At 42.6% G+C, this 27138-nt stretch overlaps 1 protein-coding gene across 1 annotated transcript in view; it reads left to right on the top strand.

Annotated features, from left to right (window-relative positions):
* The window catches only part of LOC141059044 (bactericidal permeability-increasing protein-like), a 203766-nt gene that overhangs the window by 8686 nt on the left and 167942 nt on the right, over window positions 1–27138 (top strand). Inside the window, exons 4-6 of the mRNA XM_073555254.1 lie at window positions 4497–4652; window positions 4941–5004; window positions 6783–6843. Coding sequence (XP_073411355.1) covers window positions 4497–4652; window positions 4941–5004; window positions 6783–6843 — 281 coding nt within the window. The remainder of the gene's footprint in view (window positions 1–4496; window positions 4653–4940; window positions 5005–6782; window positions 6844–27138) is intronic.

Below are 27138 nucleotides of genomic sequence, written 5' to 3'. Positions count from 1 at the left end.
CAGGGTTAGGGTTAGGGTTAGGGTCAGGGTTAGGGTTAGGGTCAGGGTTAGGGTTAGTAAAGTCATGGTTTGGGTAGTGTGAGGGGCCACCTAAAAATGTTGGAAAAAAACGCAAACGCGGTAAAAACGCGCTAAAAACGCATACAAACGCATAAAAACGCTGCGTTTTTTTCATGCATGCTCATAAAAATGCTTGAAAAAAACGCAGCAGTTGTATGCTTATGTATGCGTTTTTTCAATGCGTTTTTTTGCGGGAAAAACGCGCTGCAAAAAAAAGCAAGTGTGAAACTAGCCTCACACAAGAAGCCACATTCCTTACTTAAGTGCAGAGCTTTCAGAGAAAAGTCATTGGAAGAAAGGAAGGCCTTCCTTAAGGAGAACTGCATCTGCTACAAATACTGCTCTTCAACATCCCACTTCGCCAGGGACTGTGAAGTTAGTGCAAGGTGTACCGAATGTGACAGCACCGAACATAACTCAGTTCTACACCCTGGACAACCATCGGATGCTTTGCCCCAAGAGCATAGCGGGGAGCTGAATGACTCAAATACTGACACTCCAGCCATTACTTCTAAGTGTACAGAAGTTTGTGGGAATCTCATAGGAGGCAAGTCCTGCTCTAAAATTTCCCTAGTGAGAGTTTACCCAGCAGACGAAAAGGACAAGGCCATCAACGTATACGCGATTTTAGATTATCAGAGTAACAGGTCATTAGCCAAGTCTGCCTTCTTTGATAGCTTTAACGTCAGAGGACCCAGTGCCCCCTACTCTTTGAAAACTTGTGCCGGTATAGTAGAGACAGCTGGTAGGAGAGCAACAGGCTACGTAGTCGAGTCTATAGATGGAGAAAAGCGTCTGCCCTTACCAACCATATTGGAATGTAACCAGATTCCTGACAACAGGTCAGAGATACCTACGCCTGAAGTGGCATCGTATCATCCTCATCTGAAGCGTATAGAATGCCTGATTCCCAACCTCGACCAAGAGGCTCAAATAATCTTGCTCCTAGGGAGAGATAATCTACAAGTTCACAAGGTTATACAGCATATCAATGGCTCACACAATGCTACATATGTTCAGAGACTCGACCTTGGGTGGGTCATTGTAGGAGAGGACTGTTTAGGAGAAGCACATAAACCGACAGTGATTAACAACATGCTTACCAGTACGCTTGATCTCTCTCTCCTTCAACCATGTGAAAATCACTACTTCATAAAGGAGTTGCTACACAGCACTTCAGTACCAAGTATCTTAGCGAGTCGTGCCAATGATGATTGCATTCAGAATTGCGACCAAGATCACCTTGGGTGTACGGTCTTCCGCAAGACCAAAGAAGATAATAGAAGATAATAGTACAGCAATGTCATTTGAAGATAGACTGTTCCTAGAGATGATGGAGCAAGGAATGGTGCAGGACAAAATGAAGAGCTGGATTGCATCTCTACCCTTCAAGCCTCAAAGACAATGCTTGCCTAACAACAAAGAACAAGTTTACAAACACTTTGTCTCCCTCATGCACAGCTTCTGTATTAGACCAAAGATGAAAGACCATTTCTTAACCTTCATGGAGAAGATATGTAGAGTTAGCACCTACACTTCAAGACTTTGAGGACCACTGGCACCATGGTAAACATGTCCACACAGCTCTACAGCTAGAGCAGTTGAAGAATATAATTATCTGAGCTGTACAACGGGAAAACTATGCCACAGAAATCGACTGTTTAACCAATCAACGATCAATACCAAAAGATAGTGTTCTGAGGAAACTCAGAGCAGCAAGAGAACTGCAACTCTCTTCCAACTTGGATGTGAATTATGTAGAAAAATACCTAAGTGTACAAGGGTGTACTTGGACATTCAACCCACCACATTCTTCACATATGGGAGGTGTATGGGAGAGAATGATAGGTGTCGCAAGGAGAATCCTCGATTTAATCTTCTTGCAGGAAGGATCTGCAAGACTGACACATGAAAGTGTGACAACATTCATGGCCGAAGTGTCAGCCATCATAAACGCCAGACCATTGACTACAATTTCTAGTGATCCTGATGACCCAACTGTTCTCACCCCAGCCCTGCTGCTTACGCAGAAGACCGACCCTAATTGCTCTCCACCTGGAGAATTTAATGTTAAAGACCATTACAGGAGTCGATGGAGACAAGTACAGAGTCTCTCCAATGCCTTTTGGGACAAGTGGTAAAAACAGTACCTGCCTACTCTGCAACAGAGGCGAAAGTGGCAAACCAGCAAGCCTAACCTCCAGCCTGGCGATATAGAGCTAATGAAAGACTGTCAGTTTCGAAGAAATGAATGGCCATTCGGTCTCATTTCCCAGACATTCCCAAGTAAGGATGGAATCGTACGTAAGGTGGAAGTAAAAATAGGAATACAAGGCGAGACCAAATTGTTCCTCAGGCCAGTAGGGGAACTCGTTCTGCTGTTCTCGTCCAATAAACACAATAGTGACGTCAGCTGACGTCAAGCGGGGAGTGTTCTGTCCAGCCATATAATTGCTGTCTAGAAGGTCTAGTCATTTTTTATGTCTTCGATTGTTACAGACATTGTATTTTTGTGTGTATTAATCCTTCATATATTTCATACTGTGAGGTAACAGCACCACCTGCTGGCCGTTTAATCATAGATTCTAGTTTAAATTGAAATGTATTGTGGGATTGTTCCTGTTACATCATAGTCTTGTTTATGACACTGTGAGGGGAACAGCAGCCATTATTCCTCCATGTGTCTTAGGAGAAACTACACCATTCGTGCTCTTCATGCTTCTTAAACAGCCTGCTCTAAGCATAGTTGGTAAGCACTATCTAGGTTTTATAATCCTGTGCTTATAACGTTTGTTGTATTAGATAGGTAATCATCAGCTATGTATTACCTCATGGTACCTGTGTATTACCTCATGTTACCTATGTATTACCTCATGGTACCTATGTATTACCTCATGTTACTGTGTATTGCAGGCTATCTGTATTTTATGCTCTGTGCAGTTATATATTCTGAAATGCTCCTGTTATTGCATCCTAAAGTTTCACCCTTTCCTGTCACATCTGCAATCAATAAAAGAAGGTTACAATTTTACAGCCTCTTTTTCTTAAAGAAGACAGGGGGTTTAGCTACATGTCTCATTGCACACCCTGCTAACGTGTATGAGAACAGTATAGAGCATGTTCGCTCATCACTACTTCTGAGCCTCTGATTGTCACTCAAAATATTCAGAAAGCAATTCTGCCCAAAAATTCATACAGATTGATGGTATGTTCTGTTGCGCTTAAATGTTGTACAATACTTCTACATACATGCTCTATTCAGTTGAGTGTGCATGTGCTTCTAATGGGGAGTGTATAGTAAGCTGGTGCCAGACAGCTTTGTGGAAGACTTATCCCCCATGAGCACAAAATAATCAGGTGATCAATTTCATCATGCACAATCCTTTTTTCACTTGACTTAGTCAGCAGCATATTAGGAGGTCACTGTACATATAACATAGTTAACCACTTGCTCTAAAATTTCTGGATCTGGCTGACTTGTTTTAATGTTTATAGTCACCTTAAAGGGTTTATCTTACAAGACACATTTATGGTAAATTCATGGCATATGCCATTAATTTCTAATAAATCAAAAACATCACTTCAGGGTCTTACCTGCTATCTCCAGAGCAGGGGTCCCGGAGCAAAAGTACTTGGCTTAATTCAGTTCTCTCTTAGGGACTCGTCACACATAGCAACTCACCAGTGATCCCGACAATGATATGAACTTGTCAGGATCGCTGGTGTGTCACTACATGATTGCTGGTGAGCTGCTGCCAAACAGGCAGCTTCACCAGCGATCAGCACCAGCGACGATGAGTGCGTGCGTCGCTGCGTACCTTAGATACCAGCGCACTGGTGCAGGGAGCTGGTAACCAAGGTAAACAGCGGGTTTCTAAGCGCCGCGCGGCACTTAGAAGCCCGCTGTTTACCTTGGTTACCAGCTCCCTGCACCAGCGTGCTGGTAACTAAGGTACACAGAGGGTTTCTAAGCACAGCGTGGCACTTAGAAACCCACTGTTTACCTTGGTTACCAGCTCCTGCTCGCTGGTCATTGCTCTCCCACCTGCCACATGCAGCGATGCGTGCTGTCCAGCGGGAGACCAACGACCCAGTCCAGAGCTTTCAAGAACGATTAGGATTAGCGATACCCGGCAGGGGGGCCGGTCGCTGATAGATGTCACACACAGCAATCTCGCTGGTGAGATCGCTGTTGCGTCACAAAACTTGTGACTCAGCAGCGATCTCGCTAGCGAGATCGCTGTGTGTGACGGGGGCTTTAGAAAGTAAAGAGCTGCGTATGAGTTGCACTTTTCCTATAATTGAAGTTTGGAAATCAATCAGAATGTGGAATCGGGATATGCCAAAATTGACTGTTGTGAGACAACCCCTCTAAGTTTTTTTTTGTGGTGGTTTTAGGATCCGCGTGTTTGAAACTTTGTATTCTCTTATAACAGAAATGACAATGGTGATTTTTCACTCTCGATTTCTGGAGTAACATTAAAAGCACAGTTTACTACCTTGAAAGACTCAGCTGCCCGACCATCTGTATCTCTTTCTTCCTGCCATTCAGAGGTGAAAAATGCGAAAGTCCACCTTTCTGGAGGAGCCAGGTAGATAAACAGATTAAATATAATTTGGATTTATCTATTTATTCTTATCATTGCTATTCCAAGTATATGAGAGTCTTAAATTCCACACAAGCAGATTTACCAAGTACCATATCTAGACGTGTTCCTAAAAGCATAATATATCACCAGATTACAGCAATGTGTTCACAAAAAAACCTGTTTAACAAGAACGAGTTGTTCCCTTCCCAAATCTTTTCTGATTAGTCGACAGTTTTATATAATTATCTGATTTAATCTTGATGTTACTTAACCTACTTTAATATCTTACAGCTGGCTGTACAATCTCTTTACTGGATTTCTAGAAAGGCCCATCAGAGATAATCTAAATAAAGAGGTACTATGAGGACATTAAATAACAATTATATGCTTGGAGGCATCACAAACAATGCATAACAAAAGGAACATATGTTATTTATTCTATAGGATTAAACTGGCTTTACACTGGCCGATTATCGATAATGAGCATTCCTAAGAGTTGCCAATCATAACGCTCATTTGTTCAGTGAAATTATTTTTAATCAGGCTTTTAAAATCCTCATTCTCGGCAGCACATCGTGCAGGGTAAAAAGGACATGCTGCCTTGAACAATTACTGACCATTCTGTTGTGTGTACATAAAGAATATGGCCAATTGGTCGAAATAAGGTGTTAAACTTTAATTTGTGAATCAATCAAGAATTTGACCTTTGTCACAAGTGATTCTCTATAATGTCTGACTTCCCCAGTGTTGCAGTTTGGCATTGATTGTTCTATCACAGACTGTGCCCACAGTTCCTATGTTACCTTGGCAGACCAGTCCAACCATGACTAAATCTGCTTCTCAATGCAGTATTTTTTTTCTTTAGATGTACAGTATTTAACTGCTATTGTGTTGTAGTGAATGCAATACTGTCTAGTTCAGCAAATTCCAGTTATCTTTTATTGGCAAATAGGTTAAATTTAGAAACATTCAATGAAAATCTATTATGCATTTTTATGTAAATGAGAATGTGGGTCTATTCCCATCAGTGCACTGATCCACTAGATTATTCCCCTTCTAGCACCACTCACATGGGATTCATTGAAGGCTATTTAGTGATACTAAAAAACTGTTATAGCGGTGCTGAACAGATGTCAGTCAGCCCATGATGTTGGTGCTAGGTGGGAAATGTAGAGGATTGATGCACTAGCCAGGAATTGGCATGTCGTTGGAGCAGACGCCTTTACATGAATAAAAAAAAGGTATGTTCGAACGTGCCTTTTACAACCATACCAGTCAATGTAATTATTTTAAAGACCATATAGCTCCTGACAGGTTCCTTTTAAATTTACCAGGTCCCCCTAGCATTAGCTAAGGTCTTAATGCATCAAGATCAAGTGGTTGGTGAGATATCTCTTCCATGAAAACTGAAGCACTGCACAGCACCTAAAGATCACATTGCCAAGTCATCATTGGCAATACTTGTTGTCTGGCGAGGATTAGAACTTGTCAATGTGGCTGTAATGGGTCCCATAGAATAGAGTAGGCCCAGTCTATGTTGGCTTTATTCTCTTCTCACAGACTTGGCAAACAAAACTAAAATGCAAATTATTAACTCAAAGAAGACTGAAATAAAAAAGCAGCAAGTCTTCACATCCTGGGTGTAAAGCATTTGGTGTTGCTATATAGTCCTTCCTACATCATGTACTTTCCTGGATGAGTACATTTTTTGACAAATTAACATGAGAGAACAGCTCAAGAACTGACATTGAATTGACAGATTTCTTCTCTTTCATTACTGAAAAAGAGAAAATTAATTATCATGTAAAATAAAAAGTGTCAACTGCACTTTTAGAGATTTCAGATGTTTTAATAGGTATTGATTCAGGTGCTGAGACTGTTTCAGATTCCAAAAATTAAGGGATAGAACGCTCAGCTTGGTAATACTCTCTTACAAAATGGACGATAGTCTAGTCTTGGCAGAGAGCAGCACTCGGCTGAGTACTTTTGCTTTTTGGTATTAGTGATTGGTAGAGTCCCAGCATCAAAACGTCTATCACATGTTGAAAGTTTGTGAAGTGAAGCTGCACTTCACTAAATATTCATTGTAAGATGGTTTGTCATAACTATTACCCTTGTTGGTGTGTTTCTCAGCTGTGTCCAAGAGTGAGTGAAGCCATTAAGATTCTCCAGAATGAGCTGGAAACATTTCAAGGTGGGGTTTAAAGTCTTTTATCTTGTAAATGTTATCTGCTTGTTTATTATTATTTTTTTAATTGTATAAGATACTGCTAAAATTACATAACAATTTTTTTTTCATTAGTCTTCATAACTTCAAATAGTGCATTGACCTTCTTTCAAATGATCACTGTTGTAGAAACCGGGTGAGGAGACAGTTGCAAGTAGATACCAGCAGATACATTGTTAGTGCAATTATAATGCGAAAAGTATACTAGAGACAAGACATAATGCAGGAGCATAGAAATGTGTGATAATCACAATATTGGGTGCACAGACAATAGAACTGTAGGTTAAGTGTGTTTTGTGGCTGGGCTGGTCCATTTCAGAACCCAATCTAAAGTTGTTAGAAATCTGTTGTCTCCTGATCCTGCCTACATAGTATGGTTTGTATTTATGATCCCTGTTGACAATTCTATTAGTATGTATTCTCCTTTATGATGGCAACAACATACTTGTGATAGGTTTGTGTGTGATATCTGAGAACAGACATATTATCAGTGAACATGTACTGTGTACGAAATGCTGTTGCTACCACTGGATATACTCATCCAAAGGGAAGTTGTTGCTGAATATACACCCTCCACAAATAAAAAGTAAAAAAAAAAATAATTATTGTGTAGTTCTCATTAGTGATGGCTGCTCGTTATTCAAGTGGAGCAAATCGCATTGCTTGAGTGCTCAACCTGAGTAACGAGTATAGTGGAAGTCAATGGAAAACACAAGCATTTTTCCACTGCCCCTCTTGAGGACTGGAGGGGGTCTAAAAATTGCTAAAAACAATCGAAACAGTACTGAAATGGCATGGGAACAGCATTGGGAATTCTAGAACCATCTATCAAACAATGTTGACAGAGTATTACGCCACTTTTAGGGACTGGCAATAAAATATACAAAACTGCAAATAAAGTGGATTTGACTGGAAAAAATTGTAAAAAACATTCGTTCCAGGATAATGACTTGTATATAAGTCACAATAAGGAAAAAGAATGCTCCTCGACACCTTGGGATGTGTTCACACGTAGTGTTTTAGCTGCGTTTCTGCAAATTTGCATTGTTTTCAATGGTGAAAAAAACATGTACAGATAATACCTTATCTGGCAATGTGGTGTGTGTGTGTGTAAGAAGATGGACCGGAAAGGGGGGTACCTCTTTGGCGCTGGTTCCGGAACTGTCGGGGCTGTCACCATTGTTGTCAAGGGGAAAGCTTTCAGACTCAGACCGACCTTTTGCACTATACAGCATGGGGCGTGCCTTTTATAAAAGGGGCTGTGAGCAGGAAAGGGAGAGGAGACTTGGCGGGAAGACAGAATGCGCAGCAGGAGACAATTCGTGCTCCATCCCACGAGCACTGTGACAGCACGGGCCCGCGCTGTAGATCCTTTGTGTCCAGGAACCCTGACTGTGGACAGCAACCTGCCGTGTGCCAGTTGCCTCCTGTGACCGACAGTTACAGACTCTCTGGGCTGTTGGTTGCTGAGCTGGTGCCGCCTAGGACAGACCAGGTGACTCAGCTAGAACTGTGTATTACTTCACCCGCTTTCAATGACTGAGCTGAGTCACGCTGTGCAGTAACACAGACTGCTCTGCATCCCGTACGATGAACCGTGGATCAAGGACCCCGCTCAGGACAATGAGAACTCACCGCCATCACAAGGAATCGAACCTCCCAGCTCCTTCAGGACGACACCGGAGACATCACTCACCACTTGTGTGGGCGCCATCATTGGAACCTACAGCTCTACAGCCAGGAAGACAGCGGACTGATAAGTTAACCTTTTCATGAACAGTTTCTTTACTTCATACCTCTCCTTACACCCATACCTTGCCAATATCACCTCCCTTACTCCCCTGCTTAACCCATTATATCTCTGCGTGGAGTATACCACTGGTAATAAATCTGTTAACCCTTGCTCTGCCTCCTGTCCGTCACTGCATCCCGCTACCTGCTCAAATGAGAATGCCCAGTCACAGTCATTTATGAAGAAGGGATTCTGAAAGTAAATTTATTTTTTTTCAGGGCCATTAGGCGGCCATCACTATTTGGAAATACTATCAGGCCTCCCTTACTATTGTCAGAGAGATATCAGGTGGCTATAACTAAGCATTTTTGGAGGGCCAGCATCTGGCCCTCACTAAGCATTTTTGGAGAGCCAGCAGGCGTATATGCATAACTGCAATGTATACAGTGGGGAAAAAAATATTTAGTCAGCCACCAATTGTGGAAGTTCTCCCACTTAAAAAGATGAGAAGCCTGTAATTGACATCATAGGTAAGAGTTAAACAAATTCCCTGATTTATTGTACCTGTGGTTCAGCTAGCATGGACCACAGTTTTCCTTCCATGTACATTATTCATCGTTAGTATACCATGTACACGCCTCAACATTTGCTAACCAATGGTGTCCCAGATGTGCTTGATTAGAGACAAGTCCACAGATGCTGCAGGCCATGGTGGCACATTTAACAGTGTTTATACAACCATCAGATTGCTTTACATGACATTGGGGTAAGAATCTGACATCCACCTACAGGTGTTCCACTGACCTCTCGCCACCGCTCTCAATGCCATCATAGTGCAGAGCCAGATAGCAATGGGGGCTGGATTGGAGATATATCCTCTTCAGCAATGAGATTTTTTTTTTCTTGGACACAATGATAGCCAGAGTTTGGTTTGGATACAATTTGGGCAATGCCATGAAGAGGCCTTCAAGAGGGGGAATGTCACACCTGAGTCGAGATTACGCTGCGTGCTTGCACAATGTACGGTAGCCAAACTCCTTCATTGCGCATGGCAAAGCATTCATTAGACATCCATTAATAACCTCACTGATAGCATGCCAAGTTGTGTAAAGGGTAATGTTCCTCCATGTGTGGAGTTCCAAGCCAGGCCTGGCATGTTATAGTAAGGAGACTTACTGTATACGCTATGCATGATTCTCTGGAAAATTAAATAATATGCAATATTAAATAAATCAAGATGTTTTTAAAACTTTAGTTTATTTTTTTCATCATTTACATATTATCAACGAAATTAGCCAATAAAGGTATCACACCTTGAATACTTTTCTCAATTTTTGGGGGGGACATAAGTATTTACATCTACATATTATTAACATGTTTCTTGTTCCCTTGATTTCTGTTACTCCTTGACTTATCACTCTTGGTGTTGCAATTTCAATGTTGAGGAGCATACATGCATTTTTCAATAAGTATAGTGTATTCCCATGAATTTATATGGGTCACAGCTGTTGCAGAGGGTTGGGTGGAATGTCACAATGCGTATCTATTACATAGTCTTCTCATTTCTGAAACAAGCAGGAACATGTCATGTGGCGTGACTGAAATCAAGTCATGAGTAAGGGGAAACAATGTTTAATACAGAACCTATTCTATTGTGAATATACTTGATGATTCACTTTGCAGAAGACAATAATAATGTGTTTAAGCATTACTATATGGGGAAATTATTTCCCACCCACAGAACAGATGAGTTGTTTATCTTTGGATTTCAATGTAGCAAATGTGTAGGTATTGCATTATGAAAATGTATGGCCTAAGAAAACAAGGAAAACAAGCGAGATAGCACACTAAAATGGGATACTAGCTTATTGTTGTGTACCTACCCATATCCACTTTTGCTTTGCTCATCAGAAAGGGGGGGTGATGTCATCACTGTTGTTGCTTTGGATTATATTGCATGATAAAACCAGACCAACCAAAGGTGAGGGTTTGGTGGCTATTGGGCACTCACAGTGCTCTGTTTAAGGCCTCAATAGACATACAATCCAAGTTGGTCTAACCCATCAATATTGAATCTGATGAACCTCAAATATGTATGGCAGCCTCTTGACTCCCTTTTGTTCAAGCATCCAACTTTTTGTTGGATTTCTATGTTATCCAATTTGAAAACATTTGAATATAAAGGTGAAAAAGAGAGGTCAGGGGAAAGAGCCACCAGTGAAAAGTTGAATAGATGTTCCGCTCTGTACACTGGGAATTCATGTCTGTTGATCAGTGGGGGGCTGCAGCATTGTTAGTCACCCACCAATTTGATGTTGATGACATATCAAAAGGATAGGTTTTCAGTATTAAAGTAGTGACTAACCACTTTAAAGGGAGTCTGTCAACCCCAAAACTAAAACTGAACTATTTAGACCTTTGTATAGGGGACTTAGAATTTATAAAAATCATACTGGTATTGTACATTTTATTAAATGTATTTGAAAGTAAAACAGTTTTATTGAATAAGTAAATGAGGGGGCTTTGTTTCCTTCTTGGCATGGTCAAGGGCCCAGTGCACTTTTTTGCCCATCAATTACCATCATCAGCCTCTCCCTTCGATTTTGAGAGCTGTTTGATCTAATTCACAAAACCTGGACCTACTGATACTGAAGGGGCCAAGTGCCTGCACACACAGTATCAGTGTTGGCAGGCAAAGAGTTATCTCCCGTTCCCCTGTAATGGATGCTTAATACACACAGGACCAGACAGCAGCAGCTACACACTGGAGAGTGTGATGACTCTGAGACTGTGCATACTTTTACATTGTGCACCTTCTCATCCCCCTCTCCTCTGTATAGCAGCCGCTTGCTGCTGTCTGATCCTGTGTAGAGTGAGCAGCCACTATAAACAGGAGAAACAGGTTCTGCAAATATCTCCTCCAAGTACATCGCAGCACCTCAAACATAGCCTGTCGGGCAGAGTTGGGCCGATTCCCCTTATGGACAACTATAAACAAGGGGGCGCCTACCATTATAAAGCCCTTCTGAGCCAAAGCCCAGAGCAAGCCACGAACCCCAGCAGCCAATCCCGCCAAAGTCAGCAACACATCCTGACAAAAGTCAAAATAAAGAAGATCTCAGAGAGCCACAAAATGCAATACATAGAGGGTTGGCAGAGTGAATTAGAGAACTCCCAGAAACTCACTATCTACCGGTCACTGCGGAGGGACTATACTCTGGCCCCATAACTGGAGAGGTTACATCACCCCAAAGACAGGCAGACCATGAGTCTATACAGACTGAGTGCCCACAGTCTAGAGGTGGAAACAGGACGGCACCAACAAACATACAAGCCATGGGAGAACAGACTGTGCCAGCACTGCCATCAGGGGGCACTGGAGGACGAGGCACACTTCCTGCTTCACTGCAACAAATACTCAGCAGTGAGGGCCTCCCACTTCCAGATACTCTCCATTCACAACCCGGACTTCCCATCCATGGATGAGGAGAGGAAACTGCATCCTACTGGGGAAGAGGAATTAACATTGGAGATCGCTGCCCAATATGTCACCATATGTCATAAGCTGAGAGGAACTTAAAACCCCCAAATGGACTATTATTTCCCAAATTGTGCCCCCAACACCTCATTCCCATAATCCTCAATCCTCTCCCCTGTCAAATCTATTTTCCTTGCTTTGGCAACGCTAAATATATTTTGGTCCCGCCAATAAAGCCTATTTGAGTTTGAGTTTGAGAAGGAATGAGAACTGTGCCCCTGCAAACAATAACACTGTGTATGCAGGAGCAAGGCTGCTCCAGAGTCAATATGTTCTAGTCTGGGGCATTAGATCAGGCAGTGCTCCAAAGTGAGCACTGCCAATCGCCAAGTCGGGAGGTGTGGAATATTGTAAGTGAGAGGGCAGAATGATGCACCTAGCAGTTGGCCACTCCATTTTTGCATGTATGCCCCCTCATTTACTTATCAAATATTATAAACATATAGACACTAAATTCTACAGTACCCATATGATTTTTTAAGGGCTAAGTCCTCTATATGAAGGACTAATTAGGTTAGTTTTAATTATGGCGTTGACCGACTCCTTTTAATTCACAATAATAAAAGTGTTTACTTATGTGCTGTACTTCTGTTATGATAATAACTTGAGTGTGTTTTATTGGATTCACTTTATTGTCATGATGTCAGAGTAGTTTGTACATGTGTCTATAAGCTCTTCTTTACTGTGGCATATGATTCCTATAGACTGTACTTTGCAATAATAATAATAGAATGAGAATACATGTCTATAATGTTATAATCTTGAGGCTGTGTGTGTTTATGTGATGCATTTTTTGTGATGTATAATTGTAATGTATTTTGACCATATGTTTACAAGCTATATATTGCTATGATATGGCAGTGTACAGTTGTTGCCAAAAGTATTGACACCCCTGCAATTCTGTCAGATAATACTCAGTTTCTTCCTGAAAATGATTGCAAACACAAATACTTTGGTATTATTAGCTTCATTTAATTTGTCTTAAATGAAAAAACACAAAAAGAATTGTCCTAAAGCCAAATTGGATATAATTCCACACCAATCATAAAAAAGAGGGTGGACAAAAGTATTGGCACTGTTCGAAAAATCATGTGATGCTTCTCTAATTTGTGTAATTAACAGCACCTGTAACTTACCTGTGGCACCTAACAGGTGTTGGCAATAACTAAATCACACTTGCAGCCAGTTGACATGGATTAAAGTTGACTCAACCTCTGTCCTGTGTCCTTGTGTGTACCACATTGAGCATGGAGAAAAGAAAGAAGACCAAAGAACTGTCTGAGGACTTGAGAAACCAAATTGTGAGGAAGCATGAGCAATCTAAAGGCTACAAGTCCATCTCCAAAGACCTGAATGTTCCTGTGTCTACCGTGCGCAGTGTCATTAAGAAGTTTAAAGCCCATGGCACTGTAGCTAACCTCCCTAGATGTGGACGGAAAAGAAAAATTGACAAGAGATTTCAACGCAAGATTGTGCGAATGTTGGATAAAGAACCTCGACTAACATCCAAACAAGTTCAAGCTGCCCTGCAGTCCGAGGGTACAACAGTGTCAACCCGTACTATCCGTCGGCATCTGAATGAAAAGGGACTGTATGGTAGGAGACCCAGGAAGACCCCACTTCATACCCCGAGACATAAAAAAAGCCAGGCTGGAGTTTGCCAAAACTTACCTGAAAAAGCCTAAAACGTTTTGGAAGAATGTTCTCTGGTCAGATGAGACAAAAGTAGAGTTTTTTGGACAAAGGCATCAACATAGAGTTTACAGGAGAAAAAAAGAGGCATTCAAAGAAAAGAACACGGTCCCTACAGTCAAACATGGCGGAGGTTCCCTGATGTTTTGGGGTTGCTTTGCTGCCTCTGGCACTGGACTGCTTGACCGTGTGCATGGCATTATGAAGTCTGAAGACTACCAACAAATTTTGCAGCATAATGTAGGGCCCAGTGTGAGAAAGCTGGGTCTCCCTCAGAGGTCATGGGTCTTCCAGCAGGACAATGACCCAAAACACACTTCAAAAGCACTAGAAAATGGTTTGAGAGAAAGCACTGGAGACTTCTAAGGTGGCCAGCAATGATTCCAGACCTGAATCCCATAGAACACCTGTGGAGAGATCTAAAAATGGCAGTTTGGAGAAGACACCCTTCAAATATCAGGGACCAGGAGCAGTTTGCCAAAGAAGAATGGTCTAAAATTCCAGCAGAGCATTGTAAGAAACTCATTGATGGTTACTGGAAGCGGTTGGTCGCAGTTATTTTGGCTAAAGGTTGTGCAACCAAGTATTAGGCTGAGGGTGCCAATACTTTTGTCTGGCCCATTTTTGGAGTTTTGTGTGAAATGATCAATGTTTTGCTTTTTGCTTCATTCTCTTTTGTGTTTTTTTCATTTAAGACAAATTAAATGAAGATAATAATACCAAAGAATTTGTGTTTGCAATCCTTCTCAGGAAGAAACTGAGTATTATCTGACAGAATTGCAGGGGTGTCAATACTTTTGGCCACAACTGTATGTAGATATAGGTTGTTGTTTACTGTTATAGTGTGTAGAGATTAACTCTTGAATATTTGCTTGGATCACAAAGCCACAGGGTTTTCCTATAAATCACACACAGAAGAGTGTTAATTTCCACTGGTTGGGCAGTACCAAAACAAAACCATCCACATAAAATCCATAGCTTTGTCCAGGCACTAAATAAACATTGAGACACAGAAAAAACACACAGTATGACAAACGTGCATGAATACTCTGTTGTAAAATATATGTAACAATATGCAGCAAGTGCTGGTAAAAGATAATAACAAAAACAGGGTATTTAGTTGATATGTTTTTTGCAAAAAATGTATACGAAGCCACTCCACCATGTCACCGTATACTCTTCTCGGAGCAGTCCTATCTTATATATCTTAGATAGGACTGCTCCGAGAAGGGTATACGGTGATGTGGTGCAGTGGCTTCATATACATTTTTTGCAAAAAACATCAACTAAATACCCTGTTTTTGTTATTAACTTTTACCAGCACTTGCTGCATATTGTTACATATATTTTACAACAGAGTATTCATGCACATTTTTCATACTGTGTGTTTTTTCTGTGTCTCAGTCTTTGGGTGGTGTGAACATTGTCTTACTGACCTGTTCACTCTTGTGCATGTCCCATGTGTTTTTAATTTATTAATTTCTTGCTCATGCAAGCTTTGGGAGATCCTCGCCTCTCTCTTGTGGGACTTGCATATGAAGAGCCATTTTGCCCAGCGTGCCCATACCGGGCCTTTCTGAATCCTGCTCATGTAGGTATTGTTCGCATGATCAGGTTTAAATACATTAGATAGGACTGCTCCGAGCAGGGTATACCGTGACATGGTGAAGTGGCTTTGTATACATTTTTTGCAAAAAACGTATCAACTAAATACCCTGTTTTTGATATAATTTTTTACCAGCACTTGCTGCATATTATTACATATATTTTACAACAGAGTATTCATGCACGTTTGTCATACTGTGTGTTTTTTCTGTGTCTCAGTCTTTGGGCGATGTGAACATTGTCTTACTGACCTGTTCATTCTTGTGCATGTCCCAAGTGTTTTTAATTTACTAAATAAACATTGCAGACCCTGGCTACTCAGACATGGCTGAACTAGTATCAGTTCGGTCAAACAAAACAGCTATAATCCATAGCAACCAGTGTTACTTGCAGTTTGGTGCACACAGCCTGTGCATTTTCCTTTTCTGGGAGATTCTGGGTTCTGTCCAGGCTCTGACTGGCCCATAGGGTAACAGGGGGCCCTTGTGCAGATCTAGACCCCCAACCCCACTGTATGGTCAGTACTCGGCATAATTCACTTGATTCACTCTGTACAGAAAAAAAACAGCCTCTCATCATTCAGTAACCAAACTTCCCAGTTTATTATTATTTAGAGATATAGGTAAATTTGTGAACAATGGTAATGTAATATTTGTAAGCAGATGAAAAGTGCCCCCCCCCAAATTCAAGGTTACTGGTGGGCCCTTAGCACCTCAGCCCGACACTGCTTGTGTCTCTCCAGCTTCAATACAACCCACTCTTCTCAGCCTCCCAAGCTGACTGACCAGTGAACACACAGCCTGGTTCTAGTCATGGCTTTCCAGGTTAAACCAATCAGAACCTGTAGTGCTAGGATTTAACTCTAACCTACCTGGATTTGCTGCATACCTCTTTCTACCCAAAACTGGAGGCTGGGCACCGTCTGCCAACTGGTAGTTACTACAGTAAGCCATTATAAGCTCCTAAAATAGCCTATCATACTCAGAACTTAAACAGGGCATTAAATTGACCCAGGCGTGAGGTTCATACTTGATGATATGAGGGTAACCTAGTAGCTTTGAAAATCTGCACCTATTTTTAGGTATCATTTTCTGGCCATGCGTTTCTTTGGAAAGGAAACTGTCAGAAACACCGCACTGAACTTGCTCACTGAGCCAGTGCACGTGTCCTGAGTAAAGCGAACTGTCCTCAAAGATACCTGTGGAGCGGGCAGCAGTCGAGTAGATGCATACTTCAGAGCCGCAGGACCTGAAGCACGTGACTGCTAGGGGCGTGGCCTAAACTCCAGAGAGCTAGGAGCTGCAAGAGAACTCCTAGCAGGGTAACTGCGAGACAAAGTTACCAAGGGGCATAGAGAGGGAGGATAGTCAGGACGTAGCCAATGAGTCATACACAGAGATAGCTGCAAGGTACAAGAGGGGCGAGCAGAGAGTAGTCAGATCACAGGCAATGAGTCATACACAGAGAGGATAGCACAGTACAGAATCAACAGGCAAACTCACAACGGGAAACAGAACTGGGTCAGAACCATATAAACAAGCTATAACAACGAACAGGCACACAGAGGTCAGCACACTTGGCCAAAGGCAAAAGTATAACTGGCAGGGATTGGAGCTTCCCAGGGGTTTAAGAAGCTCTCCCAGAACCAGAAAGAGGCCACAATCATTAGCCCCAGGTGTGCAGGTCAAAACCTGCACTGAGCTCCAGACATTAACCCCTGACGTGCAGCTCAAAAACCTGCACTGGGATCATGACAGCAACAAAGTTTCTGCCACCTTGAAACCCACAATGTTGGCTTCTGACTGGGCCAAAAGTAAAGGGGTTTCAAATAGGTCCCTATCCTTCCAGGGTTTTAACAGATGGCCATGAAATATGGGAAAACACTGCCTTTTGCCTGGTTGGTGTACTTTATAGTTAATCTCTCACACCTTTTTCGCCACCTCATATGGTCACTACAGCTTGGTAAGGAATTGCCTCTCCGCTGTGGGCACAAACACAAGTACCCGATTCGAAGGCCTAAATTGTCTCAATCGAGCCAACTGATTATACTCCCTGGATTTTGCCTCTTAGACTTTGAGGAGGTACTCTTTCTCCTGGCCTCTCACTTTGGTCCCTCCACACATCAGATTATTATGCCTGGCCAATTGTGGAAAACTATTATTGGGTCCTGGGTCCTGGGGAACACCATTTAAAACATTTACATTTTCCAGAGTATCTTTTACCATTAAGTCCTTGCTCTGGGCAGTCCTACATTTGTCCTGGGACTCCTCCAGGTCAGGGTATATTGGTTTCAGGGGATTCTTCTTCATTTTCCTCTTGTCACGTCGCAGTCAGACTCGGGGCCTGCTGTCCCAGCCTCGGCCACTAGGAGGCGCCGGACTGTCACATCGTCGTCAGACTCGGGGCCTGCTGTTCCTGCCTCGGCCACAGGGAGGCGCCGTGGTTTGCCCCCAAGTGATGGCAGCAACAGAGAAGGGGCTCCTGCGCAGGCATCTGATGGACGCAGGCTCTGCTCCTCTGTCGGTCATGGAGGGGTTGGTGCATCGCCATCTGGCCTGGTCCTGGGGGCGGTCCTGATGACATCATCAGTCCAGGAGCCTGTGAGGGATGACCTGATCCCTCAAAAACCTTGGGACTGGTTTTGCAAGCCACCGGATATATTCTTGGTTCCCCTATGTGCTACTGTGTGATTTGCTATTGTTTGACTCTGACCTCAGCCTGGATTTCTGACTCCTCTACTGCCTGACGACTTTGTACCTCTGCTATTCTCCCGGTTTGTGACCTTGGCCAGGATATTCGACTCTGCTACTGCCTGCTATTTTTGTACCTTTACCGCCTCCCGTTTTGTGACCTTGGCCTGAACTCTCGACTCTGCCACTGCCTGCCGTTTCTGTACCTCCGCTGCTCGCCGGGTTTCTGACTACGTTTTTGGTTCCCTGCCTTCTTCCCTATTGGCAACCGTCCTGCTCTGGCGCACTGCTTCTAGACAGCCACCCCCTGGGCCTTGCTACAATTCCAGATCCCTGTATAGAGGTTAAGGGTCTCGGGGTTTCTCGGGGTGCTGTCCCTACTGCAACCCAGATCCGCGGACGGACGTCACACCTCTCTAGTCAGTACAGTGAAAGGGAATTCACGAGTTACATCATTTGACCTTGTTACTATGGTCGATTCTTGACGGCATACTGGGCTACTAGGTGTTACAGCTTTAGCCCACAATTCCCAGAAAAATGAAAAGTCACGTCCAACATTTATAGGATACAATAGGTTTTCAACCACTCTTACTATGTCGAAAATGGAACCACAATCTGTGCATATGTTGACCCGGGACATGGGATAGTTCTTGATGTCGCCATGGATACACCTTACCTCCATCCTCTTCACAGGGACCAACACATGTAAAAGTGTGGCACTTACCAGGATCACAAAACTTCCTGAGTCCAGGATTCCAGTCACAGTCACACTTCTCACTGTCAACAGGCACAGGTTAGGATGAGGTATTGTACTGCAGTTAGGATTTGCAAAAAACAAAAAGTGGACTGATGTATGCCCCGGGGAACGAAACCTCAAACAGACAATGGTACAACATTTACCCCTTGAACCTGGCTCTGATTTCTCCTGGATCTTTGGGCACCCCTTATATGTGGTCTTGGGCCCCTTAATATAGGTATCCCATAAAAGTGACCTCAGGCATCACTGATTGCTCAGGGAATTCTCCACAGCCATGTATCTTTCCACAAGGCTCACAAGGTTATATGCGTTATGAGGATCTCTTTGGGCAACCCAGCTTTGCTTTTACTTAGGTTGTGAGTGGATAAACTGGTCCACTACCACTCTTTTTACTATCTGTACTGGAGTGCAACTCTCAGGTGCAGCCATTTTTTGCACCAGGTGTTAGAGGTCGAACATCTGTGACCAGGGAGGGTTGTCCCAATGGTAGTGCCAGAGGTCCTCCTGTTGTGCCTGGACTACTTCAAAACAGGCCATTATCACTGCCTTCATGTTTCTCATACATGCTTTCTGTGGTTCCCCCGTGAGGTGCAGAGCTACAGCCGTTTCACATTGCTCTGTGGGCAGTTTATCCCTGTCTGCCTCTCTCACAAAGACAGACAGGAAAACCTCAATGTTGTCCTCCAGAGTAATTTTTTGCAAGGTCTCCCATACTGTTCAACAAACACTTCTCTTTGGTTGGTGGAAGGTACTGTCTTCCTGGTGCCTTTCTTGCATAATCGCAAAACACAAAGATAACATATGGCAAAGTCCAATTGTCTGAGGGATTTGCCTGCTTAGACCACCAGGTGTCTTTAGCTTCACCTGGAGCCACCGTTTGGAGCCTTGCACTCTCCGAATTACAACACCCCCACTTTCTTTCAAGTCAATCTATATAAGCCAGACCATGTGATGATCACATGACTGTGACATCATCCCAGGTTCTGTCAGCAAATATGCTGGTGTTAGCTCTGCAGGTGAAGATATGGTGGACATCTTCCCATCCATTTTATTGGTGTCCACCTAAAGTCAGACCCTGTCTGCAACTTTAATTTAACCCTCCCAATACGTAGAGGAAAATACCCTGGTTTCACAACGTTGTCACCATTATGTGCAGTGACACATTTCTCCCCTCATATACTGTGCTACTGTGCCAATGGCCCTGTCACAATATATAAAGTATTGTACTTTATGATAGTGGTAAAATTGCTTCAAAATTACTTGTGTTTATTTGTGAAAAAAAAATATAAATTTGGCAATAATTTAGAAAATTTCACAATTTTCAAACTTTTACTTTTTATGCCCCTAAATCAGAGCGTTATGTCACACAAAATAGTCAATAAATAACATTTCCCACCTGTCTACTTTACATCAGTACACATTTTGAAACATAATTTTTTTGTAAGGAAGTTATGTGTTAAAAGTTGATCAGCAATTTATCATTTTTCCAACAAAATTTACAAAACCATTTTTTAGGGACCACCTCACATTTGAAGTGACCTTGGAGGCCTATATGAAAATACCCAAAAGTGACACCATTCTAAAAACTGCACACCTTAAGGGTGTTCAAAACCACATTCATGAAGTTTATTAACCCTTCAGGTGCTTCACAAGAACAGAAGCAATGTGGAAGGAAAAAATGAACATTTAACTATTTTTCACAAAAATTTTACTTCGGACACAATTTTTAAAAATTTTCTCAAGGTTATCCCGAGAAAATGAACCACAATATTTGTTGTGCAATTTCTCCTGACTATGCCGATATACCATGGGTGGAGGAAGACCACTCTTTAGGCGCACCGCAGGGCTTGGAAGGGAAAGAGCACCATTTGAGGTTTTGAACGTAAAATTGGCTGAAATCGAGAGCAGACGCCATGTCGCATTTGGAGAGCCCCTGATGTGCCTAAACAGTAGAAACCCCCCACAAGTGACCCCATTTTGGAAACTAGACCCCTCAAGGGACTTATCTAGATGTTTGTTGAGCACCCTGAACTCCCAAGTGCTTCACATAAGTTTATAACGTAGAGCCATGAAAATAAAAAAAATCACATTTTTTCCACAAAAATGATCTTTCAGCACCAAATTTTTTATTTTAACAAAGGTAGCAGGAGAAAATGGACCCAAAAAAGTGTTATGCAAATTCTGATGAGTACTCTAATACCCCACATTTGGAGGAAGCCCACTGTTTGGGAGCACAGCAGGACCCGGAAGGGAAGAAGCAAGGTTTGACTTTTTGAACACAAAATTGGCTGGAATCGAGAGCGGATGCCATGTCACTTTTGGAGGGCCCATGATGTGCCTAAACAGTGGAAACCCCCCACAAGTGACCCGATTTTGGAAACTATACCCCTTAAGGAACTTATCTAGATGTGTGGTGAGCATTTTGAACCACCAGGTGCTTTACAGAAGTTTATAAGAGAACCAAGAAAAGTAAATAACACATTTTTCCAGCAAAATTTTTCTTTTAGCTCCCAATTTATTTTTTGTCAAGTGTAACAGGAGAAAATGGACCCCAACATTTGTTGTGCAATTTCTCCTGAGTGTTCCAATACCCCATGTGTGGGTGAAACTATTTTTGAGGCACAGTGAAAGCTCAAAAGGGAAGGAGCGCCTTATAGTGCAGATTTTACTATCATGGTTTGAGGGTGCCTTGACCCACTGGGAGAGCCTCTGAGGTGCCAGAACAGTGGGACTCCTCATAAGTGACCCCATTTTACAAAATACACCTCTTGATGAAATAGGGGTACAGTGATCATTTTGACACCATCGTTGGGTCACAGAATTTTATACCATTGGGCAGTGAACAAAAAATAATTACATTTTTACCACAAGAAATTTAATTTAGCCCCAGATTTAATATTTTCACACAAAAAGTGGGTAAAATTGGCACCAGAATTTGTCTCACAATTTCTGCTGAATATAGAAATACCTCATACAGTATGTGGCTGTACAGTACTTCTTAGCCATATGGAGAGTCTCTGTAGGTATGGAGCATTATTTGCCTCCTGGAGCGCAAATTTTCCTAGAATATTTTGCGGACTCAATATACAGAGCCCCTAAGTGCTAGAGAGTACCCACTGCCAAATGTGAATGCTAAAGGTAGTTGATGCATACTAGGGCTCAGTAGGGATTTGGGAGCGCAGAATTTACTGAATTTCTTTTCGGGGGCAATAATCCATTTTGCTTTTTCAGAGCCTTTGTGCTACCAGTAACTTGGAAGCCCCCTACAGTTCCGTTAACAGATGACAGATGTGAGTGGGGACTTGCTGTTTTTGTGGACTGAGTTGAAGCTTTTATTGGGAACATTTCTCATAACGTTTGGGATCACATTTATTTGGTGCTCTACGCTGAGCACTTACTTTGGGGTTTCCATCTAAATCTCCGAGTGACATAACAATTGAAACTGCCGAGGGATCCATTCACTATAATGAGGCAGCAGAGTTACTCTGGACTCCGTCTGGCCTCTGTTCAGCATTGTCCTTCCTTTCAGAGGTGCACAAAACTATGGTGGACCGCGCTTTTATGCACGCCGGCAGTTCTGTCTGAATCACGTATATCAGAGATTTACATGGAAACCCCGGTGTAAGTGCTCAGTGCAGGTGCAGGTTAAATGTGCGCCAAGCCTTACTGTGATCTTTGCGAGGCGGAATGAACAAATCCACAGCAGGTGAAGAATTGGTTTTATTTATTTTTTACACTGTTCTTCGTGCAGTATAAGTGATTAGGTGACTTTATTCTTAGGGTCAGTGCAATTATAGTGATACCAGATTTATATTGAGTTTATATGTTTGGCTGCAGTCACACACTAAAAGACACTTTTTTTTGCAAGAGGAAGTTTTTGCATTGCCATATTTTGAGAGCTATAATTTTTCCATATTTCGGCTCACAGAGGCATGTGAGATCATGTTTTTTGCGGGACAAGTTGTCACATGACATGCTTTGACCGCTTTCTATTCCGATTTTTGTGGAGGCAGAATGAACAAAAACCAGCATTTCAAGAATTTCTTTTGAGGCTGGGGCAATAATACTGTTCCGCGTGTGGTAAAATTGATAAAGCGGTTTTATTCTTCGGGTCAGCACAATTACAGCAATACCTCATTTATATTGTTTTATTATGTCTTTGCGCTTTCACACAATAAAAACTTTTAGAGAAAAAAAATAATTATTTTTGCATTGCTTTATTCTGAGAGCTATAACTTTTTAATTTTTTCGCTGATGGAGCTGTATGGCGGCTTGTTTTTTGCGGGACAAGATGGCATTTTCAGTGATCCTAATTTTTTTTACAATCCTCTTTTTGATCGCATTTTGTTTTACTTTTTTCTGAGCGTTATGATGATAAAGCATTATTTGCTACTTTTTTTTATGGCGTTCACAGAAGGGTTAAAGTAGCATGACACTTTACAGATTGGATTGTTCCAAACATGGCAATACCAAACATGTGTACTTTTTTGTTTATTTAATTTTTTTACATAAAAATGTGTATTTATTAGTGGACTTTTTTTATTATTTTCTATTTTTTTTACATTTTTTTCTTTTTATTTCCCTTTTTACACAGTCCCTTTATGGGACTTTCAGTTTTTTTTTACTTTGATTGAAGGTATAATGCATTGCAATGCACTAGCATTGCACTGCATTATCCCTGTACTGAAATCTTCTGACACCATGCTGTGAGCATGGTCTCAGAAGCTTTATGTTGCTTGGTGACCCGAGGGTCATTGTGATGACCCTGGGTCACCATGGCAACTATTGGGCCCCTGCGATGACATCGCAGCATTTAGGGGGTTAACAGCCATGGGTCCTGGCTGTTTGGGCAGACGCTCAGCCACTGGCAGAGCTAAGCTGCTGCACTGACCGGGCAGGAAATGCTGATTTTTCAGCATCTCCTGTGCGATAACAGCGATCTGAGTGTGGGGACCAACAGCATGGGTCCTTTCATATTTTCTTGCGCCTCTCAGCTGTCACAGACAGCTGTTGGTACTGAACTGTCACTGCGTGTTTACATGCAGTGACAGTTTAAATACATGACGGACACAGTCCGTTCTGGTGCGGGAACTGACACCCAGCCATGATGGACTGTGTCCGTCATTGGACGTTAAGGGGTTAAAGGATTTTATTCTAGATGTGTCTTTTTTACAATCTAACTATGAGGTTAGTAATGGGGGTGTATTATAGACCTCTCCATTACTAACCTGTGGGCTTCTTGTCAGGGGTAATAAAACAGCTGACATTGACCCGACAACAAAGCCGGGCAAAGCTCCAAAATTGGCGCATCTAATAAATGCATAGTTTCTGGGGCAGCTGCGGGCTGCTACTTTTAGGCTGGAGTCACACTAACATGCGCAAAATATGGTCCGTAGTTTACTTGCGTAATACGGATGAATGACCACTAAATAGTGCTCCGTAGGTCATCCGTAAGCAAGGTGAGGTCGCGTATTTTGCGCATGTGTGCATCCGTATGTAATCCGTGTGGCATCCGTATGCAATCCGTATGGCGAGATTTTCTCGCAGCCTTGCAAAATGGACATTTAATGGTTTTCAGGCCTGCAAACTATTTAAATCATTAGCCTGCACCCTATTTAGACACTCAGAAACAGGTGGATGCCTACATTCTGTACATTTGTCACCTTGCTTTCATGAGGTGTGTTGGTGTTCTTTGTGCAGCATGGCAGAGGGTCTGAGATTCAATACAACTGAGCAGGTTCTCTTTACCTGACTTTTGTCACGGCGCTTTGGGCAACCATATACTGTGATAGTGGATCCGCGGAGGAGGAGACGCATGTGGGTCCATCCACTTTTGAGGCAACGACTCACAAGAGGGCATTTTCACCGCCTCTATTCTTCTCTGCGGGAGCATCCGGATAAATTTTACCAGTACTGTCACATGAGCCTTGCAACATTTGATGGACTCTTGGAGACAGTGCGCCCTGGGATAACCTTTCAGGACACAAGGATGCGCAAAGCCATATCTGCAGAGGAGCGACTTCTACTCACAATACGGTATGTACTACACAACCACATTCTCTATATTCCTAATGTGTGTGCTAAATTATGTTTTTTGGCCTTCTTGGACAAAGTTGAATGCCATCATCTTACTCCAAATATGAAACACCTGACACAGCAGAATGTTACATCTAATATGTCCAGCATATCACTTAGTCATTGTGCCACCAAATATGTGTGTGTTCTTCTCTATCATTTCCTAACAAGTTTGGTCGGCATGTAACTGATTTTTTTTTACTTTAGCCATTCTAAACTTTACTATTTCTGTTGTTCTACAGCTTCCTGTCCACTGGCCTGTCTTATGCCGCCCTCCACCATGAGTTTCTCATAGGAAAATCAACAATTTCAGGCATAGTGAGGTCTACATGTGCACAAATCTGGACAAGACTCCATCAAGTGGTCATGCCCGAGCCCAGGATGGAAGACTGGTTAAGGATATCAAGGGAGTTTGAGGAGGACTGCCAGTTTCCAAATTGTATTGGGGCCCTGGAACGCAAACATATCAGGGTGCGTAAGCCGCTGAACTCAGGCTCCCAATTCTTCAATTATAAACAATACTTTTTTGTTGTATTGTTGGCTCTGGTAGACCCTCAATACAAGTTTATAATTGTTTACATTGGGGCCTATGGAAGGACGGGAGACTCTAGAGTCTTCAATACTTCCATAATGGCTCGGCGGCTACGCACCAACCAGTTGGATCTACCACCACCACGCCAGCTACCAGGCTCCCCTGAACAATCAGTCCCTTATGTCCTTGTGGCAGATGTGGCCTTTCAGTTATCGCGCAATGTCATGAGGCCATATCCATGGCTTCCTACCAGTCTGAAAATACAAGCTCCCAGCTGTTTGCTTTAGTTTGGCTGGTTGTCAAAAATGGGTGGACCTCATTCCATTTTTTTAAATTATTTGTTGTTTTTTCCTGTGCTGGTTAGCAAAAATAGAGAACCCACATCATCTTTTTTTTAAAACATTTATTTATTTATAGCACTGGTCCTGGCTGATGAATACTTCTATCAGTGGCAATTGCCCTCGCTGATATCAGAAAAGCAGTAGTAGGCTGATGGAAGTAGTACTCTCTCATCAGCCAGCACATGTGACCAGTTGTAAACTTTTACCACTGTTCACATCTGTTGGCTCACGTTGATATCTGACAGTATGGGTACCGCAGCACTCTGACGGGCAGTAACGAGCTTACGATTTAACATCGGAGGAGAGAGAAATGGGGTCCCCTGAGCCCCCCGGTACCTCCGGTGTCCCTGGACCCTCCTGCATCTCCCGGTCCTGTCCCCCAGCCATCGGAGTTTTCTTCAGGGAAGAAAATGGCAGGCGCATACTCAGTGCGCCTGCCAAGATCTGCTGGCTGGCACCCGTAAAACAATAGGAAAGTTTTCCTATAGATTCATTTTGATCACTGTGATAGACCCTATCACAGTGATAAACATAAAAAAAATAGTAAACCCCCCTTTATCACCCCTTAGTTAGGTAAAAATAATAAAATAAAAAAATGTATTTATTTCCATTTTTCCAAAAGGGTTAGGGTTGGGCTAGGGCTAGGGTTAGGGTTGGGTTAGGGTTGGGGCTATAGCTAGTGTTACGGCTGGGCTAGTGTTAGGGTTGGAGCTAGAGTTAGGGTTGGGGTTAGGGTTGTGTTGGGGTTAGGGTTATGGTTGTCATTATGGTTGGATTATGGTTAGGATTGGGATAAGGGTTAGGAGTGTATTGGGGTTAGGGTTGTGGTTAGAGTTATGGTTAGGGTTGGGATTAGGGCTAGGGGAATGTTGGGGTTAGGGTTGGAGTTAGAATTGGGGTGTTCCACTGTTTAGGTACATCGGGGTCTCCAAAGGCGACATGGTGCCCGCCATTGATTCGAGCCAATTTTGCGTTCAAAAAGCCAACGGTGCTACCTTCTGAGCTCTGCCATGTGCCCAAACAGTGGCTTTCCCCCACATACCCCACTGACTGGCAGTTACTCTGTAGATGCAACCCCAGGGGACCCTGTTAAGTCCAGAGCCCTGTGTAAGAGTTAAAGAGTGGAGATCAAGGTTCCTCTGGGATCTGCTAAGTGTAGTAACTAGGGCAAAATCTGTCCATGGAAGGCCTGTTAAGAGCTACCATGTTTCTACATACAGTTCCATTACACAGAGTAGTATAGGCTGCAAATATCCCCGGTGTGTTTACCCCTAATGTACTATGGCAGGCTATAATAGGA

Source organism: Dendrobates tinctorius, unplaced genomic scaffold (assembly GCF_039654945.1).
Source record: "Dendrobates tinctorius isolate UK_male_01 unplaced genomic scaffold, ASM3965494v1 ptg000223l, whole genome shotgun sequence".
Taxonomy (NCBI): Eukaryota; Metazoa; Chordata; class Amphibia; order Anura; family Dendrobatidae; genus Dendrobates; species Dendrobates tinctorius.
This window is presented reverse-complemented; position numbering and strand designations above follow the sequence as displayed.